Consider the following 20,305-nt stretch of genomic DNA (forward strand, 5'->3'; position numbering starts at 1 on the left):
AAGCTTGGTATTCCATGGGGGCTTTCCTGAGATTGATTTTTTTAATGGCTACAGTGAACATCAGTTACATGACTTGATTTAAAAATAACATGGGCCAAAAAGAAAAAAAAAAATCCAAAAGAAAAACTTGAAACATGGAGTCATCAAAAATGTGAATGTAATAAAAGACAAAAAAAAAAAAAAAGGTGGTGGGAATGATCTAAATAAAAAGTGACAGATAAATGCAGTATGTGCTTCTGGATTGGATTGGAGAGAAAGGGAGCAAAACACATTTACAAAGGCTACTGAGACAATTATAGAGATCTGAAATGGATTTTATATTAGTAATATTTTTATGTTTACTGTTTAGTTACATTTCCTGTGTATACTAGTAGGGGATTTTTTGTTGTTGTTCTAGTTCTTAGGAAACATGTATTCAAGTATTTAGGGGTGAAGTGTCCGTAACAACCTCAAACCATTGACCCCAGTAAGTATGCCACACTCTAAGACACAGAACTGGGCTTTGACACCCATCTGGGTGTGTTTTTGGGCAGAACTAAACTACTCCTGGATGAGAATCATGATCCTGTTCACAGATTCCCTCCTCTGGGTGCAGTTGGGTAGCCTTCTATTCATTGCAGGGGCCATATCAGACTCTTTAATGTTAATGCAAGGCTATTGCAGCTCTCCTGGTCTTGGCTGATTATTAGACCAGCACATGACTGTGTGGGTCCTTGCTCTTAGGGCGCTTGTCAAGGTTAGGGGTCACAGCACGGAACTCATCACTGGCCAAGATACATAGAAAAGTCAGTGGTGAAGTGCGATACTGATTAAGAATCAACAGAAAGAACTACATCCTTTTCTCCCAGATCCTCTACAATCTCTGCCTGCATGAGTCCCGACCAGCAGGAAGATGCACACTTGGGTTCTTTCCTTCCCTTGCCGTTAGTGCTCCCACCACCATCTGACATGACATTCACCGCCTTCCCAAGTTACCTGGCTGGAAGACGAATACTTTTTCCTGTCCATCTTAGATTCATTTTTGCTCTCTGTTTTACAGTCATTCTTATCGTTTCCTAAAGAGGCACCTTCAAAACTGGATTTTGACCTGAGGAAAGAGAATCCAGGGAGTCTTGTAAGATGAAATTGTTATGCTACTCATTAATTGTATTGTAATAAGTCTGGAGTATTACAAGAAATACTGAAAACAGGTATACAGGTATACAAGAAAACCTGACACTCGTTTTTCTTTACTCGACATCAGTGATCACTCGTAAGACTCTAGGAGCATTGACACAATATGGTGTGTAGGAGACTGGGATGGTGTCACCAGGCTGCAATCTCAAACTGCAAAAATGTGAACTTGTTTGTAGAAGGGAGAAATATCAACTGAATTATGAAGGTCATTTCCATCTCTAAAGTATTTGAAGCAGTAAAAGAGGAATAGTATAGGCAAATTATGAAACAAAACTATAGCCTCAGTCCAATCAAAGAATATTTTTGTTTCAGAATTCTATTAATACTGAACATGTGTTGATAGAGTAGGGCATTGTATTAAAGGTTGTGAGGCACACACGACAGTCTTTGTCCTCAAGAAGCCTGTGGATTCATCAGGCATCTTTTTTCAAAAGGCAGTACAAGATTTAGCACCAAATAGTACATATGATAGGCATTAGGAGGTACAGAGACACTACACCCAACAGGAGGGAAGAGAAGAAGAGAGCGATAGCACAATGTGGGTTTAACACACTGGGCTTCAGGGCATAAGCAGGAGTTAGGTATGAGGAGAAGAGACAGAAAAGAGAAGTGAAATTGGCATAAAAATGAGGAACATGTTTGAAAGTCAAGTCTTCCTTTATTTTAGTAAGGGCAGAGGTCAGAGCTCCAGCATTTGTCTCAGGGGATTCTAGTCCTGGCTCTCTGTTTGAATAGATGTGTGAATGTGCAAATGTCTTCATCCCTACAGGCAAACAGAATCCTTTCAAAGGGGAATGCACATATGAATTTTAGAGGTCTATATCTGAACAAGTTTTAGGATACAATTACATAGCTTTTTTTTTTTAAGATTTTATTTTTAAGTAATCTCTATACCCAACATGGGGTTCAAACTCACAACCTTGAGGTCAAGAGTCACACACTCTACTGACTGAGCCAGCCAGGTGCCCCTGGGTACAATTATGCAGCTTTTTTGATTATTGGGGAAAATTGCACATGAAATCCATGATTCCACAATAATGATTCCTTATGAAGAGGCACAGTTAAGACTACTATTTGGTCAAAGGAGATTTAAAGATCTTGAGTAGTTCAGGTGGTATGAGGGTATGACAGAGAGACAGAAATGACTCAAGTTAGACTTTAGACTCTGGGTCTCAGCTGTGAAAAGATGGGCTATCTTATGTTCCGGGCCCCTGCCAGTCCCAGTAGTTTGAGTCAACGATGCTCTAGCCACAGGTGAAGATTTGCATTTAGCTGCTGACCACTGAACCTATTCACAGATATAAATTCCCTTTGAATTCTAGGGATTACTTTTTTCTTTGAAATTACGAGTAGTCATTTGTAATCGAAAATAAAATTATTTTTACAAATGTCAAATTACCTACTATTTATACTAGCCACTAATCTGAATTAATCACCTCAACTGATTGATTATATTAGTAAATGTTAAAGCAACTGCCAATGCAATGAGCTTTTGAAGGACTATAAGCCAATGCGACAAGTAGGGCAGTGGTACCATTGATGAATTCAAGAGGCGCCAGCAGAATGGACTTGTCTGCAGAGTGCTGGAAGGGGTGCTTATTTACCTAGTATTGCTGTCTTCGTGTCTTCTGAACTGTGTTACTCTCTTTTCTTACAGGTGATTATGAGCAGGGCGGAAAGCCCAGAGCAAAATGAAAATGTCTGGCCTCTTATTCAAAAATTAGGAATTTCCAGACAGCGAGAGCAGAGCATTAAAGCAAGCGCTGGGCTCCTTGCAACTACACAGATGGCACGCCCACACCGTTTAACAAGCATGCTCTCATGATGACTGTACGATTCTCATCTGAAGTCTGGGGGAGGCGGAGTCAAACCCATTTTTTAAAGCACCCGCGGGAGCCAGTCAATAATGGTGAAAGATTCAAGAAACAACATGCTTTGCGCCTCTGCCCAGAGACTCATTTGGTGAGTGAGACAAGATGCTTGGACAGGAGACAGCTATAAAAAGAAGGGTTAATAGTGAGATGTGTCAAGAAAGCCATGCAGAACCGATGACAAGAGACCTGGAAGCAACAGAAAAGAAAAATCTGGGGGAAAGAGAAGACTTACGCTTGGTCTTGAATGAAGTAAGGATTTGGAGAGAAGGAATGGGCTGGGTAGCCAGGAAGGAAGGGGAAAGGCAGGAGTTACTTAATTACCCATTAGGAGGGGCCAGAAGACCCAGAAGGTACAGTTCTGACAGTTTCAGTAACAGGGAAGAGGGTAGTCACTGCCACCGATCGGTACAGACCCCTGGCCACACTTCCCTGTAACTGACTGCTGGTATAACCATTCTCTTTTCAGGGGTAAAAAAGCAACCTGAAGTTCCTACATCTTCCTTCCAATGAAAGAAAGTATGTAACTGGGGTCTCTGAGTGTGCCAGGGACCGTGGCTCATCATCTTGAAACTACCTGTCCCCTCCCAGGCTTGTGACCAAACTGATGCTGGCTCCCGGCACCAGTCCCCAGGAAGCAGGCAGCTCCCCTCCTCCACGAGACATGCGCATCCCACCCAGGGATCCCAGGCAGGGTTCCCTTCTGCTTTTTCTTGGCTGCCAGGAAAGTGAGACAGCAGGTGTGCACATACAGAGGCGGGGCAGGTACTCCAGCCTGGGCGGGCCTCACCAGCACCCCGGCCAGCCTCTCCAGGTGCTTCATAAATCTATGCCAGACAGTGGGCTGTCCTGGCTTTATCAGGGAGCAAGATCAGCCCTTGAAGAAGGGGGCAGATGTTCTGCAGTAGGGCTAGGGCAGGAAAGAAGGAAATGCTGCCAGGAAGAGATGAGAAAGGCAGGCAAGCATCGGTGCCTGGATATCAAACACCCTACTTCTTTCTCAGGGGCTTATTTGCCTTTAGTAGATCCATACTCTTGACAGCCACCCCAAAACTAGAAACACGAGCTCCTCCCAGCAACCTGTCCTTCCCAAAGGCCCAAAAGAATAAAGTGTCAAGGCCAGGACTCACCGCAAGGAAAGGAGTCTCTTCTGGTCTGAGGACTCGGCCTCATTGGATGGGCTAGGGGACTGGGCTGTTGGCGACTTGCAGATCTTCTTTTTGTCCTCCACACCATTCTCAGCCTCGGAGCTGGAGAGGAGAGGAGAACGCTTGGCCTTAGTCATCCGGGGAAGGAGGTGGAAGGAAAAATGAGGAAAACCCCTTGCTTTCTGGAGAACGGAATGATGTTCAATCCCCATAGCAGGCTGAAGTCAACTTGGACAACTGTGCCCTTTCCAGAACTCCATTCTGCAGCCTCTCGGCTGGCCCCTCAAGGGCATGAGCTCCAGGTCATGCCTGCTGCAGCAGGTAAACGGCCGGCTTTGCGGGGACTGCTCGGCTCTGCCCTGCTAGTTGCGCGCTTGGCGACAGATCACCTGGATGCTGGGAGGGCCCCTGCACACGTGCTCAGCACACACGCTCACGCGTGGCCTTCTGCCAGGTGTGAGCCTTCCTGCCAGGAGCCCCCACCCCTTTGTTTGCATTTCTCTTGTGTCATTTACCACCCACTGTTGGAGTTACATAGGTCCCACTTTGAGTTGTTGATATTTTAACCAAGCACTTCTCTAAGCAGTTTAAAGTTTCTAATCTGCTTCTCGCAGCCACCCAGGCTGGGTAGGAATTATTACCCTCCTCTTAACAAGTCTGGAATCTGAGGCTCTCAGATATCATTCATCTTGCCCAGGTTCACAGAACCAGCATCTGAGTTGGGATTCAAGCTCACGTCTGTCCCTCTAGGAGGCTTCTGGGTACCCACCCGTCCTCACAGGCTGTCTTTCCTCTGCCTTCCACCCACCCCTACCCCCAACCACTTGTCTCTCCATCTCTTACCAGCTCTCCAGTGTGAGAGCTCCAGGGTGGGGTGAGGATCTTATTGATTTGTATACTGACCACAGGGTCTAGGTATGTGCTGGGATATAATCATGATGAACAGGCTTTTAGAAAATGAGGGCTGACTTTGGGGAAAGAAGGACTAGAGGGGAAAGCAAGTCAGGAGCGTTTGCACACTGGACCAGTGAGGGATGGAGGTAACCAGTGTGGTGGACACAGGTGCCAAGTTCCCTCAATCTTAAGGACTGGGGACACTGATTCCAGTATGGGAAAGAGGAGAGAAAGGAACACAGAAGGAGAACCCATGGTGTTTACACGGGTTAGACCTGTGTCAGGCTGCAAAGCACAGAATTCACAAGACGTACTTCTGAGCATGTGAGAACTCCATGGTGGTGGAACATAAAGGAAAACATATGAAGATAGCACTGCTATGACAGTTTGGCTAATTTTAATCCTAATTTACCACTCACTGGATGTCTTTACCTGCAAATGACCTCACAGGCAGGAAATATCATTGGTTAGGTGAAGCTTTGTGGTTTCTTGCTTACCACTTCTCACAGTATAGGAAAATTTTAGCCCATACCAGTAATACTGCAGTAGTGTCAAAATCAAGACCAAATAATCTGACAAAGTATCCAATTAACAGACCCTATAGACAATGGATGTTCTTACACTGCAGTCAGCATTTCTTTTTTCCCTAAGTGCGTAAATATTCCCCAACCTCCCACTTCTTCAATTCTCAAAGTGCTCAGAAGCACTTACATACATGAAAAGAGCTCAGTCTGTAATTGAACTGCATTATGTGACAAAAGGCACATGGAAGGCTTTGAAATATTAATAGGAAAACACTGCTTTGGTTTAAAATAGAAAATTTTATTTAATTTTGGCATCAAGTGGAATTTATGGATGTGGATAATTTTAGAATAGTTAAGGGGCTTTAGAGCATCTCTCTGCCTATCTGTGCTCCCCAAGACACATACATTATTCCTGTTCTTCAAAAGCATGAGACTTGATCCACTTGAGAGGCCCTCTGTAAGTAAGGAGAGTGTGTGTGGACCCTCAAAAATTCACTCAGCATTTATTTATGTATTTACTGAATTTTATGCAGGAATTGGAGCCACTGCTATCCTGTACAACACCTCTGTGTCCTGAGAAAGAGCTCTCCCACCAAGATGCACTCATATAAAGGTGCCCCTCTGGAGGTAGCCCTACTGCTGCATGGCCTTGCCGAGCTACGGTACCCCCAGCTCTGGGCAAATGTCTGAAGTACCCAACTACCAGACAACATTCCTTAAAAACAGGGAACTTCTGTGTTCTTCCACAGCATTCATCTCAGCATGTGGCTCATACAGGCCATTTATATGTGTTGATGGATGGGGGATTCATCTGGCAGTGTCTCAACAGGAAGTGAAATTCATGTATGGGCTGATTCAATTTTAGTTTTGTTGACTTAACAATGCTATGGGGGCGCCTGGGTGGCTCAGTCGGTTAAGCATCTGCCTTCATCTCAGGTCATGATCTCAGGGTCCTGGGATGGAGCCCTATGTCGGGCTCCCTGCTCCGCGGGGAGTCTGCTTCTCCCTCTCCCTCTGCACCTCCCCCTGCTTCTGCGTGTGCTTAAATAAATAAATAAATAAATAAAATCTTTTTTAAAAAGATGCTTTGGAAAATTAAGCAAGTCAATTCCTAACAGAGGAGAGAGAACTCCCACAAGCACCCCTCATCCCTGAGGTCTTGTGGCAGCAGGATGAACTATGTAGAATCCAAACAGACTGGCAGAGTGTGGGAGGACGATGGAAGGGTTCCTCAAGGCCCCTCAGAAACTGTAATGTTACTGTCAGTAAAGCTGAACTCACTGACAAGGGGAGATGAAATAACAGGTCTTGTTTAAATCATGAAAATAAAGAAGCACAGTATTTTCATTTTTTTTTTTTCTTTAAAAAAGAAGAAAGTAGGGCGGCCCCAGTGGCCCAGCAGTTTAGCGCCGCCTTCAGCCCAGGGCCTGATCCTAGAGACCAGAGATCAAGTCCCCCGTCAGGCTTCCTGCATGGAGCCTGCTTCTCCCTCTGCCTGTGTCTTTCATGAATAAATAAAATCTTAAAAAAAAAAAAAAAAGAGAGAGAAGAAGAAGGAGGAGGAGGAGGAAGAAGGAAGAAGATGATGATGAAAGGGCCTTTCAGGGACATTGACTGCAAGAAAATTTTACAAAATAAAACAAAACCAAAAGCTTCCTCTTTCTTCCTCCTTCTCTTTCTCTTTCTCTTTCTCTCTCTCTCTCTCTCTCTCTTTACTAATAGCCAAGGCCTAAAGATTTATTTGTCCTTGGACATTCCCACGGTGTGGCCACAACAGCCTGTGGTCCTGGTGAGCTGATCTCGGACACAAAGTCACCAGAAGTGGTGCAGCCCTATGTGGGACCAAATCTTCTTCAGTCTCTTTAGGTCTTCATGGAGTTTGTTGTCCAGACCATTGGATAGGACCTGGCTGTATTTTTTTCCATCTCTGATATCCTTTCGTCTGTTCAAGAACCAGTGTGGGATCTTATACGGGCATGGGTTCTGCATAAAGGTCCATGTCATCCTTGGTGAGCTCTCCTGCCCTACTGGTCAGGTCAGTGTTTACTTTCCACAACACCACCTGAGCCTGTCTTTGTCTGACACTCTTAACTGCAGTGATGGCAAAGGCTCTTTTCCGCCCAACAATCAACATTGGTATTCAGTATTTGCAAAATGTGCTTAACTTCTCAAGGATCACTAGATGTGGTTCTAGTGGCAGCTTGTTCTAACCCTGCTCTTTCAAATGTTTATTGGAAGGGACCTGCTGGCAGAGCAGGATGCTGAGCTGGGCAGGGGACACAGATGAATGAATGACAATTTTAGGAATACTTAGAAGAAACAGATGCTGGAAATACAGGATTAACCTTCACTCGGCCTTGGCAGGTTATTTCTTCTCCCATCTCTAACCCAGTATAAGTATCACTCATCGGCCCTGAAAGCTTCTCAGTAGGAATTCCAGAACAATGAGGCAGTCATGCTTCTACCAACCAAGCCTGATGTTACTGTTTGGGGAATGCATTTTTATTACAGAATAGGAAGTACTGGTTTCAGTAAGACACTGCCCCACATTGTTACACAATCTATAAATAAAAAACGGGTTGGACAATCCTTATCGACAGTGCAGTGTGAGTCAATTCCCAGACCTTATTAAAGTGAGGATGAGAGGATTCAGATTTCACAATTTTTCAGAATTAGAATTCTTATATTCTTCCTGGAAAGAGTCTCTCTGAGTTTAAGGTAAACTCAGCTATCTTTTCTCCTGTCACTTTCATCTCCCAGGTCCTTTGTCCCTTGTGCTGAGAATGAGCTGTACTCAGCCATCATCCCAAGCAAGTCAAGGTAAGTAGCTACTGGACAGAATGACTACTAAGTTGCACCTCAGGTGAGTGATTAAGTGGCGTCTCAGGTAAATGAAAACAAGTGCCTCCTATGGTTCAGTCGAGGTAGTTGTGCTCCTTTTCTAATCACAGTGGTGAATCCTTGTGTTCAACTCTACCTTCAAGTTAAATCGGTGTAAGCTAAAGCATAAAAAATGTCATCAACTCCCTTATGGTAGTATGGGTAAGGGTAGTTTTAAATCCACTGCCACTTAAAAAAGTCCCTGATCACCATATACTGAAACGACTGTCTTAACCAATGAGATTTGGAAGTGACTAGAAGACAGGTTATGTTTCACCAGAGGATCTCCAAGAGATAAAATCCTACAAATGAGACTGTTGTGACTAACACCAGGTCTGTCGGGATCCCTGGGTGGCGCAACGGGGATCCCTGGGTGGCGCAGCGGTTTGGCGCCTGCCTTTGGCCCAGGGCACGATCCTGGAGACCCGGGATCGAATCCCACGTCGGGTTCCCGGTGCATGGAGCCTGCTTCTCCCTCTGCCTGTGTCTCTGCCTCTCTCTCTCTGTGTGACTATCATAAAAAAAATTTTTTTTTAAATTTTAAAAAAATTAAAAAAAAAACACCAGGTCTGTCACAGTACAGTGTACTATACTGGAAACTAGGGTACACCCGGACAAGCCAAGACCTGGGGCACCAAACCCCTGTTAATTATTTTTTTTTAAAGATCATTTATTTGAGAGAGTGGGGGGGGGGCAGAGGAAGAAAGAGAGAGAGAGAGAGAATCTTGAGCAGACTCCCCATTGAGCACAGGGCCCAAAGCAGAGCTCAATCTCACGACCCTGAGATCATGACCTGAGCCGAAATCATGGGTCAGATGCTTAACTAACTGAGCCACTCAGGCGTCCCACCAAACCCTTGTTTTTGATATGCTGCTTGCTTAGTGGCTTCAAGGCTGGCTGGCAGGCACAGATGGCAATGTGTGGGAACAAAGCTACAGGCCACAAGGACAGAGGAGGGCTCTGGGGGTGGCTGGGCAGCAACCACAAGACAAATTGAGACATCATGGTAACCAAAAGAAGGGCACAGAAAGGGGTGCAAAGGTGCAGGAGTCGGTGCAGGGGACCAGGGCCTCTCTAAGACCTGTCAGCCTTTCCAACTGCAAAGTAAATGCAAAATCTCCCAAGCTAGATTTTTAGAAGTCAGGAAAAAGTCTTTCATCTACAATTCTGATATAGTAGATCTTTGTCTAAAAACTTTAAATTTTATTTATCTATATATATTCATTTCTGAGTAAATACTAGAAGCAGAAGTACACAATTCACAAATTACAAATGAAACTCTAAAATCTGCAAAGCTTTGTTGAAAGAAGTCAAAGATGACACAAATGGAAAGACAGCCTGTGCTCACAGACTGAGAGAGTACTGTTACAATGTCCACACTACCCAAAGTAATCTACACAATCAGTGCAATCCCTATCAAAATGCCAACAGCATTTATCACAGAACTAGGACAAATAATCCTAAAATTTCTATGGAACCACAAAAGACCTCAAATACCCAAAGCAACCTTGACAAAGAAGAACAAAGCTGGAGGCATCAGGATCCCAGATTTCAAGAAATACTACAAAGCTGTAGTCATCAAGACAGTATGGAACTGGCACAAAAACAGATACATAGATCAATGGAACAGAATGGAGTGCCAAGAAATAAACCTACACTTATATGGTCAATTAATCTATGACAAAGGAGCAAGGATGTTCAATGGGGGAAAGACAGTCTCTTCAATAAGTGGTGCTGGAAAAACTGGACCACTTTCTTACATTATATACAAAAATAAACTCAAAATGGATTAAAGACTTAAATGTAAGACCCGAAACCATAAGACTCATAGAAGAAAACATAGTGAGTAATCTCTTTGATGTTGATCTTAGCAACATTCTTCTAGATATGTCTCCTTAGGCAAAGGAAACAAAAGCAAAAATAAACTATTAGGACTACACCAGAATAAAAAGCCTTTCCACAAGGTAGGAAACCATCAACAGAACAGAAAGGCAATCTAGTGAATGCAAGAAACTATTTGCAAACTATATACCCAAAAAGGGGTTAATAACCAAACTATATAAAGAACTCACATAACACCAAAAAACAATCTGACTGAAAAATGGGCAGAGGACCTGATGAGACATTTTTCCAAAGAAGATACACATATGGCCAACAGATATGTGAAAAGATGTGCCTAATCATCAGCAGTCATCAGGGAAATGCAAATCAAAACCACAATGAGCTACCATGTCATGCCTGTCGGAATGGCTAGACTCAAAAAGATAAGAAAAATGCAAGTGTTGGTGAGGATGTGGAGAAAAGGGAATCTTCATGCACTCTTGGTGGGAATGTAATTTGGGACACCCACTGTGGAACACAGTATGGAGGTTCCTCAAAAAATTAAAAAGAGAGATACCACACAGCCCAGTGATTCCACTTCTGGGTTTTTACCCAAAGAAACCAAAAATACCTATCTGAAAAGATATGTGCATCCCTATGTTTACTGCAGTATTATTTACAACAGCCAAGCTATGGAAGCAACCCAAGCATCTAGAATGAAAACAGGGTATTATGTTAAGTGAAATAAGTCAGAGAAAGACAAATTATCTTATGATTTCACCTATATTTGGAATCTAAAAAACAAAACAAATGAATAAATACAAACAAAAAGCAGAGAGACCCAGAAATACAGAGAACTGAGAGCTGCCAGAGGGGTAGGGATAGGAGGATGGGCAAAGTAGGGGTTAAAGGGGTGGGAGATACAGGCTTCCACTTATGGAGTGAATTAGTCAGGGGAGATGAAAGGTACAGCATAGGGAATAGAGTCCCTGGTACTGTCATACTGTATGGTAACTACACCTGTGGTGATTACAGCATAATGTCTAGACCAGTAATACACCTGCAATTCACATAACATTGTGCAACAACTATACTTCAATTAAAAAATTACAAATAAAAAAAAATCTCCCTTCTATCCTTGTTTGTCCCCAAAGAGTCAGTCACCTATTACGCTGTTCCTAGTTCCTTTCGAGCAAGATTCTGTGTACATGAGCATATGTACTTTCTAAGCACAAATGACGACATGATGTCATACAGCTTGTTTTTTTTTTTCTTTTTACTTACTATATATCTTGGTGTTCTTTCCCTATCAGTACACACAGAGCTTCCTCATTCTTTTTAGTGACTGCATAGAGTTCCACTGAAATGGATGAATTATAATGTAACCAGTTCCTGATTGACCCGCACTTAGGTGGATTTCAGTCTTATTACCAATACAAATAAAGCTGCAGCAAATGTCCCTGAATGTTTATTATGTGTCAGTTTATCCACAGGTACCTTCCCGGAAATGGAACACTTGTGTCAAAATACACACAATTTAAAACATTTATAGTCATGGCCAATTTGCCTGTGCCTTGAGGAATACCTGGCACAAAGAGTAACAGTAATAATTTTAACGAGGACTAGTGTCAAATTTTTGATCTTTGCAAATGTGAGAGGATTTGCCAGACCCTTGAGGAAAGCCTGAAGTCTTTTAAGATTTTTATTTATTTGAGAGAGAGAAAGGGAGCAGATCAAGAGAGCGCACAGGAACAAAGGAGAGGGACAGAGGAAAAGGCAGAGGCAGGCTCCCCACTGAGGAGGGAGCCTGACGTGGGGCTTGATCCCAGGACCCTGGGATCATGACCCGAACTGAAGGCAGAAGCTTAACCAACTGAGCCACCCAGGTGCTCTGAAGAAAGCCTGAATTCTGAATGAAAAGATATAAACCAAGAGGAAAGTAAACTCCTTAGGAAACTGAATTCAGAGAAGAAAACTTAAGATAAGCAAACAAGAAAAACAAAACGCCCAAGCCTCCTAATGAGCATCTTCGAGAAAGAAGATGGCACCCATGAGACGGCTCACAGTATTAGGGCGAGGGAAACTGCCTTGCCCCCTCAATTCTCCGAGTCCCAAGTCCTCGACGGCTTACAAGGCACTTGGTGATCTGCCCTTTTCACCCCTCCTCAGCTCCTGACCCCCTCGTTCACCTCCCTCCAACCACAGCCCCAAGCTCTCACGAGAAAACCTGTGCCCTGGCTCTTCACCAAATGTAGGCTGATGTATTCTTTAAAGAGATAAAAGAGAAAGTAGGACTTAGAAAGAGGAAAATGCCTACTTAATATCAGGCAGGGAGGCAGTTCGAGTGGACTCCTACGTTCCATCAAAACAGGAAGTGAAAAGATAGGGTTTAACATGAATAAGCAAGAGAGAGCAGGATACAAACATTTCTACAGATAATGAAGTAACCACTGCCACTAAAATCAGGTACAGTTAGAAGAAGCTATTGGGGAGGCAGACGGAGAATGGGACAGGTGGGCTGAGTTCATTATAAATTTTAACGCACTGTATTATTCTTTGAACACTTGAAAATATAATAATATCCTTATACGGGCAGCCCGGGTGGCTCAGCGGTTTAGCGCCGCCTTCAGCCCAGGGCCTGATCCTGGAGACCCGGGATCGAGTCCCACGTCAGGCTCTGCATGGAGCCTGCTTCTCCCTCTGCCTGTGTCTCTGCCTCTCTCTCTCTCTCTCTCTCTGCATCTCTCATGAATAAATAAAATATTTTTTAAAATAATAATATCCTTACAAAGAATATGTAAGGGCAGCCTGGGTGGCTCAGCGGTTTAGCGCTGCCTTCAGCCCAGGGAGTGACCCTGGAGCCCCGGGATTGAGTCCCACGTCAGGCTCCCTGCATGGAGCCTGCTTCTCCCTCTGCCTGTGTCTCTGCCTCTCTCTCTCTCTCTCTCTGCATCTCTCATGAATAAATAAAATATTTTTTAAAATAATAATATCCTTACAAAGAATATGTAAGGGCAGCCTGGGTGGCTCAGCGGTTTAGCGCCGCCTTCAGCCCAGGAGTGACCCTGGAGCCCCGGGATTGAGTCCCACATCAGGCTCCCTGCATGGAGCCTGCTTCTCCCTCTGCCTGTGTCTCTGCCTCTCTCTCTCTCTCTCTGTCTCACATGAATAAATAAAACCGTTTTTTAAAAAAAGATGTATAATATAGCATATATCATAAAAATAGGTGGATATCCTGCTTTCAAATGTTTGAGTTCCTACGCTGTATAACAACCATCCTGCCAGATGCTGCCGTATCCAAGGACAGCTCCTACTGGGATTTTTGGTTTAGCACCTAAAGCATGACACAGCTTATAACAGATGTCTATCATACACACAGCACCTTGGGAATTCAGAAATCTAACGGGAAGAGGAGAATCAGAGGAGATCTGTGGAGAAAATAAGTATGACCCTGTGTGCAGGTATGGGGGGAGCAGTATTTCTATTCTCTCTTCACTGTCAGAAATACATTTCAGGGCCAGAAACCAGGAGTGTACATTGTATTTCTATTTGTGTGGTAAATCAATACATAAATAAAAATAATTACATAAATCAGTTCCTTTGGATGGAGAAAATCAAACCCGTCCATTACCACACTGTAGTCATCTCTGCCACCTCTCTACCCAAGGAGACATTTGTGCAACCATCATCGGGGAAGGACTGATATTTGAGTGGGGTCAGCATAACTAAGACTTGTAGAAGTACTGGAAGGTAATATGAGGAAATATTTCCACCAGAAATATGAGGAAAGGCAGCAGCAAAAACATGCAGACAAGGAAGAGTCACACATGCACCAGGAAATCTAGCAGTTTGATCTTTGGAGTACAGGCAGCAGAAACAAGTGGCAGTTCTGTTGTTGGAATGTTGGATTCCTAATAAGAGTCAGCTGCTTTTAGACTTCTTTTGGTTGGCAGCAGGGATAAAGCAAATATTTTTAACCAGAAGGAGTCAAACGGTAGGGTATTAAGGGCCCACCTTTTCCCACACTTCCACTGTGAGGGCCTGAAGAGCTACAGACTTAGGGAGGATTAAACTTCATCAGTGGCAGAGCATGGAGTGGGGGTGGGGGCTGAGTGCGAAGGCAAGAAGCAGGAGAGACTGCATGGGAGAACAATCCAGAGATAACACCAGAAAGGAGCAGAGAACAAGCAACACAGAGCAACATCCAAGATAACCCAAGGTTATCTGGGGGATGGAGGAGCTAGGATTGCCACCAACAACTGCAGGAACACAAGAGGAAATGGAGTTGGGTGGGAGGGATTTTGTGAATCTAGTTTTAGATCTAACAGATGTCTATTGTTAGCAAGGGATATCTAAGGTATCCTGAGGAAGCTCTAAAAAACCAAAAGAACCCAGAAGAACAACAGCAAAGAGAGTATCTGACTGCATAGGGAGGTTTTGCCAGCTGGAAACTCTTTCTGCTGAGTCCCAAGCACATGGCCAAAGCTAAGAGTGACAGCTTGCGCTCCATTGCAATACCAGGCATGGAGGAATGGCTTAGCACAGGCCTCCAACCGGCCCCAACACACCTCTTTAAACCTCCCCCAGAGCTCCCCTCTGTTTGCATTAAAATAGACAACTATGAAAAAAAAAAGACAACTATGGGACACCTGGGTGGCTCAGTGGTTGAGCTTCTGCCTTTGGCTCAGGTCGGGATCCCGGGGTCCTGGGATCGAGCCCCCCATCAGGCTTCCCGCAGGGAGCCTGCTTCTCCCTCTGCCTGTGTCTCTGCCTCTTTCTCTCTGTGTCTCTCATGAATAAATAAATAAAAATAAAATGGACATGTGTCTGTCCCATGACCAGTCATGTGAGTCACTCTCACCTTTCCACCTTCTCCTAATTTGTTTGCCCAAATCACTCTTTTCTTTCAAGGCCTAAGACAACTCAATTCCAAAAAGGCACTTAATTGTCAGGATTCTCATTGTGACTTCCCAACACTTGAGTAAGTTTTTCTGCCAAAATGAGTGAAGCTCTTGATGCCTTCTAGACTTTCCATACCTCCCAACATGGGAGAATTGTGAAACTTTCCGCAAGACTGCCTCCTTGGTCTCCCCATTCTCCTGGTGTCGGTTTTTCGGGGTTTGACACAAGCCCATGAGATGTCCTCTAAAGCCTCTTACAGGCTATCCTATCTCCTCTCCAGCCCATGTTAGTTAGAGTACGTCACTGTGAGGCCACCAGCCCTCTCGTGTGAATTCTGTAAATCTCCACCTGGCCTACCCTTGGGTGGAACCTGGACGGTACTGTCGCCCTCGTCTAACCTTCTTCCTTACATCCCTGGCACTGGCTGTTTTCTGTGAAAACGGCAGTGAACAGGTTTGGTTTTGCACTGGCCCTGAGGAAATGGGTCAGGAGCTGTGTGGGCAAGAGGGAAGGATGAGAGCTGTTGGAGAACTGAGAATGAATTTCTTTTCAACATTTTTTTTATACTAGTAATAAATGCAGTGGAAACAAGAAAAAAATAATAGTCAGGATTCTGATTCTGAAGGGACAGAAACTCAACTCCAACTAGCTCATGTTTACAAAGGGAAAAAAAGAAAAAGAAAAAAGAAAGAAAAAGAAAACAACCCGAAAGGGCTTTTGTCACTGCTTCAGGATGAAGTCACCAGGGCAGAAGAGCCGCAGCTGCAGATTTTTCCTCCAACCTCTGAATGCACAGCAGTGACTGCCGGGTTGTCCCTCTGCAAGCCTCTGAGAACACCAATGCCTGAGTCATCCTCCCGGGCCGGCCTCCGTGATGTCACGGCCCTGCTGCAGGGCCCACAATGGTGTCCACTGGACATCGGACCGCGGCATCTGGATGCGGGCCAAGATCTGCCAGAGTTCTGTCATCTTCCTCTACTTTTCAGAAAGAGGTGTCCGTCCCAGCCACGCTGGTCTTCTGCCGCAGGCCTCGCTCACATCCTGTTCCATCCTCCCTGCGCGCTGGCTCTAGCCTGGCCCATCCTCTCTGCTCCTTCCCAGCTCCCCACAACTACACACTGTTCCATATCTAATTATATACCTTTCTAATACTGGCCTCCATCTCTTTAAGCTCCCGAGTCTGGATACAAGAAATGAATACTTACTGAAAATACAACTTTGAGTATATCTGCACTATGGTCAAAAATGAGCACTTTTTTTTTTTTTTTTAAGTAATCTCTATACCCAATGTAAGGCTTCAACTCCCAACCCGGAAATCCAGAGTCACATGCGCTACGGACCACGGCAGCCAGGTGCCCCAACAATCGACATTTTAAAAAGGGCTTGGGTTTACATTTTGTTTCAAGCTACATCATAAACTCATTCCCAGGTGTGATTTACAACTTGTGTTGGAAGACGCCCACGTTGAAGGTGGGAGAAGGGAGAAAAAGGCTGTCTTTCCACTTTCCCTTACACTGAATCAGCACCGTGTACAAACTTATTCCTCACACGGATCACTAGTTAGGTGAGCGATCATTTGAAACCTTGTGGAGACTCAAACAGACCATCTTCATTGATGGAATAGAAGATCGCAAGCAAAATTATAATCAAACTAAGTAACTTCTCAGTAGTGAGACCAAGCACAAATGGAAAAGAATAAAATAAAATGACAAGGAAATACATCAAGGAGACAGCAAGGGACTTTTCCAATTTCCAGGAAAGGCAAATGGATGCTGCGGACAATGAGTTACACTCTGGGCATATAGATAGTATTTTGTAGGTTGCACTGCTCAGTGTTAAAAGAATTTCTAAAAATATGTTTACTATAGCTCCTTTATACAAGAGTACAATTTTCCTTTTTTTTTTTTTTTTTTAAGTTTCTATTTATTTATGCACAAGAGACACACACACACAGAGAGAGAGAGAGAGAGAGGCAGAGACACAGGCAGAGGAAGAAGCAGGCTCCATGCAGGGAGCCTGATGTGGGACTCGATCCCGGGTCTCCAGGATGATGCCCTGGGCTGAAGGCAGGCACTTAATTGCTGAACCACCTAGGGATCCCCGAGAGTACAATTTTCTCAGGGGCAAAGACTTTAAAATTTTTGAAATTTCTATCTCCACCCCTTTTTTTGAAGTTCTTTTTCTATCAGCAATTGCTAAATGTCAGAATAAGCCACTCTCATGGACCTAAGACATCTTCGAGGATATTTATTAACTCTTTGGCCAGAAGGATGTATATGGAAAATAACTAGATTTTAAGAGCAGAATTAAATATTTAGCAAAACAGAAAGTTAGGAATACAGAAGGGCATGAAATCCAGGGAAGAAAATTTAGAGAAAGTACAATATTAACAAATCTTTAGCTATTATGGAAAATATTCAAAATATTATGAATATTAAGTAAGATCAGAAAGTACCTCAGGTACTTGAGAAGTAACTATAAATTAAAGCCTAGATTATGGGGGAGCAACTGGATCACTGGGAATATATTTATGGGACATAATGCAGAAAAAGAATATGCCATGTGATAAAATAGTCATTTGCAATTACAAGCAATTCTGAATGATAAAAACAAAGCTGTTTTACCTAAATTGGACTTTTAACTGTTCAAATTCACAAATGTGCCTATCGCCCAGAACAGGAGTGTGAGAATTTAAGGATAATTAAGAAGTTCTTTCAAGGAGCTTTAAACACCTCTATACCAAAAGAGAGGTGATATCCAAGGTAAACAGCCACATGCATAGTCTTTGAATCTACCACCACATCCTGAACCGGGCAAGGAAGAAGGGAAGAACAAATATTTAAGCACTGTCACTTTCCTCAACAGATTTACATCTGAAATAAAGACAACTGGCACACGTTTAAAAAAAAAAAAAACAAAACTAGGGATCCCTGGGTGGCACAGCGGTTTAGCGCCTGCCTTTGGCCCAGGGCGCGATCCTGGAGACCCGGGATCGAATCCCATGTCGGGCTCCCGGTGCATGGAGCCTGCTTCTCCCTCTGCCTATGTCTCTGCCTCTCTCTCTCTCTCTCTCTCTCTCTCTCTCTGTGACTATCATAAATTAAAAAAAAAAACAACAAAAAACTAAACCCACTATTCTATCAACCCCATTAAAACCCAGAATAAAGATGATAATGCAGGTGTGTGGTTCCATCACAGAGTATCAATTTAGAACCACAATTTAAAGGGAAAGAGGACCAAGGACAATACAAAATTGTGAGGATAAAGGCTTCAGGCAGAAGTCATAAAAAGTTACAGTGTGCGGGACACATAGATGGCTCAGCGGTTGAGCGTCTGCCTTTGGCTCAAGGAGTGATCCTGGGTCCTGGGATCATGTCTGGCATCGGGCTCCTTGCAAGGAGCCTGCTTCTCCCTTTGCCTAGGTCTCTGCCTCTGTGTCTCCCATGAATAAATAAATAAAATCTTTTTTTTTAAAGATTTTTTTTAAATTTTTATTTATTTATTTATGATAGTCACAGAGAGAGAGAGAGAGGCAGAGACACAGGCAGAGGGAGAAGCAGGCTCCATGCACCGGGAGCCCGATGTGGGATTCGATCCCGGGTCTCCAGGATCGCGCCCTGGGCCAAAGGCAGGCGCCAAACCACTGCGCCACCCAGGGATCCCAATAAATAAAATCTTAAAAAAAAAAGTTACCATGTGCAAAGAGAAAGGAACAATTAACATGGGTGTTAGGACTGCCACAGAGAAGGTGTCTGTAGAGCAAAATCCTAAGAAGAGGTGAGTGGGATGATAGAAAATCAAGTGGCTGAGGCCTACATGTGCTGCTGGGAGAGAAGCCTTCAGTTTTTGAGAAAATAACAGGGCCCTGCCCTAAAATGAGGTACAACTTTCTCAAAATGATACTCCTGAGAGGTGCTTGGGTGGGTTTGTTGGCTGAGCATCCCACTCTTGATTTCAGCTCAGCTCATGATCTCAGGGTTGTGAGATGGAGCCCCGTGAGACCAGCTCTGTGCTCAGTGGGGAGTCTGCTTGAGTTGTACCTCTCTCTGCCCCTCCAACTCATGCACTCTCTCTCTCTCTCATGAATAGATAAATGAAATCTTTTTTAAAAAATGATACTCCTGAGAAAATTGTCCAAGAGGAATGTCAGGAAGTCTGTATTTATAGGTGCTTTTCCAGCATTGAAAAGGAAGAGGACCAAGTGGTAAGAGAAAAAGGGGGAAACATAGGGACCTCCCTCCCACCCCCACCCAGCAGGACATCACTAGTCAAGGACATGGGCAGAACATGTCTTTATGTGAATACAAATGCCTCCTGAATTAAGTTTCATTTCTCTTGTTACCATGCATGATAGATAGCAACTTTTATTTGGGAGAGAGAGGGAATGTATTGTGCCAGAAATACATGTACTTAACCAGAAGGAAATATTTTACCTATTAATAGCACAGTAACATTAAAAAAAAAAAAAGTAATAAAAAAAAAAAACACAAAACCCCAAGCCAGGGACACTGGAAGCTGCCTTGAAGAGCAATGTTTGTTCTTGTTTTGAGGAGCCCCCACTGTGTCCGTGGAAACAGGCTGTGCTGCTTTGGGCTTCAGCTGCTGGAGGAGGCAAGTGGATTTGAAGACTGGAGACAGGAGACAGGAGCTTCCTCCTGCCACCCTGGCTGTCATCTGTGATGACTAAAGTGCTTTCTTTCCTCTTACACCCTTCATTTCCCGGAACTCTTTCTGTTCTACATAGGGGGTGGGAGGAGGGGCAGGGGGAGATCAAAAGCCAGAGAGCTAAAAGACTCAGGTCCATGGGCATCCCAGCGGAGTTAAAAGTTGCCACAAGAGTCCAAAATAGCACCAGAGAGAGCTCTGGAAAACTGTTTCTCCTTTGTTTTCCCCACTCCAACTCAGCAGTACTACTTCCTCGGGCTTCTGTACTCTGATCTCACAGTTCAGAATTGCATGTATGTGAGGACAGCTCAGGGTGTTCACTGGGCTTTGCCATAAAGGAATTTCCAGAAGTCAGCTTCAGATTAGTCCACATCCCCTCAGTGATCAAAATAGGCATGGGCCCTTTGGATGTCATCAGTGCCCA

At 44.0% G+C, this 20,305-nt stretch overlaps 1 protein-coding gene and 1 pseudogene across 2 annotated transcripts in view; both read right to left on the reverse strand.

Annotated features, from left to right (window-relative positions):
• The window catches only part of GRAMD2B (GRAM domain containing 2B), a 111,502-nt gene that overhangs the window by 23,205 nt on the left and 67,992 nt on the right, over positions 1–20,305 (reverse strand). For both annotated transcript variants that reach the window (XM_055302508.1, XM_055302509.1), the window contains 2 exons: positions 4,178–4,297; positions 976–1,087 (listed from right to left, as the gene is read on the reverse strand). In XM_055302508.1, coding sequence (XP_055158483.1) covers positions 976–1,087; positions 4,178–4,297 — 232 coding nt within the window. The remainder of the gene's footprint in view (positions 1–975; positions 1,088–4,177; positions 4,298–20,305) is intronic.
• LOC129494930 (40S ribosomal protein S18-like) lies at positions 7,351–16,136 on the reverse strand (annotated as a pseudogene).

This window comes from Nyctereutes procyonoides, unplaced genomic scaffold (genome assembly GCF_905146905.1).
Source record: "Nyctereutes procyonoides isolate TBG_1078 unplaced genomic scaffold, NYPRO_anot_genome, whole genome shotgun sequence".
NCBI classification, from domain to species: Eukaryota; Metazoa; Chordata; class Mammalia; order Carnivora; family Canidae; genus Nyctereutes; species Nyctereutes procyonoides.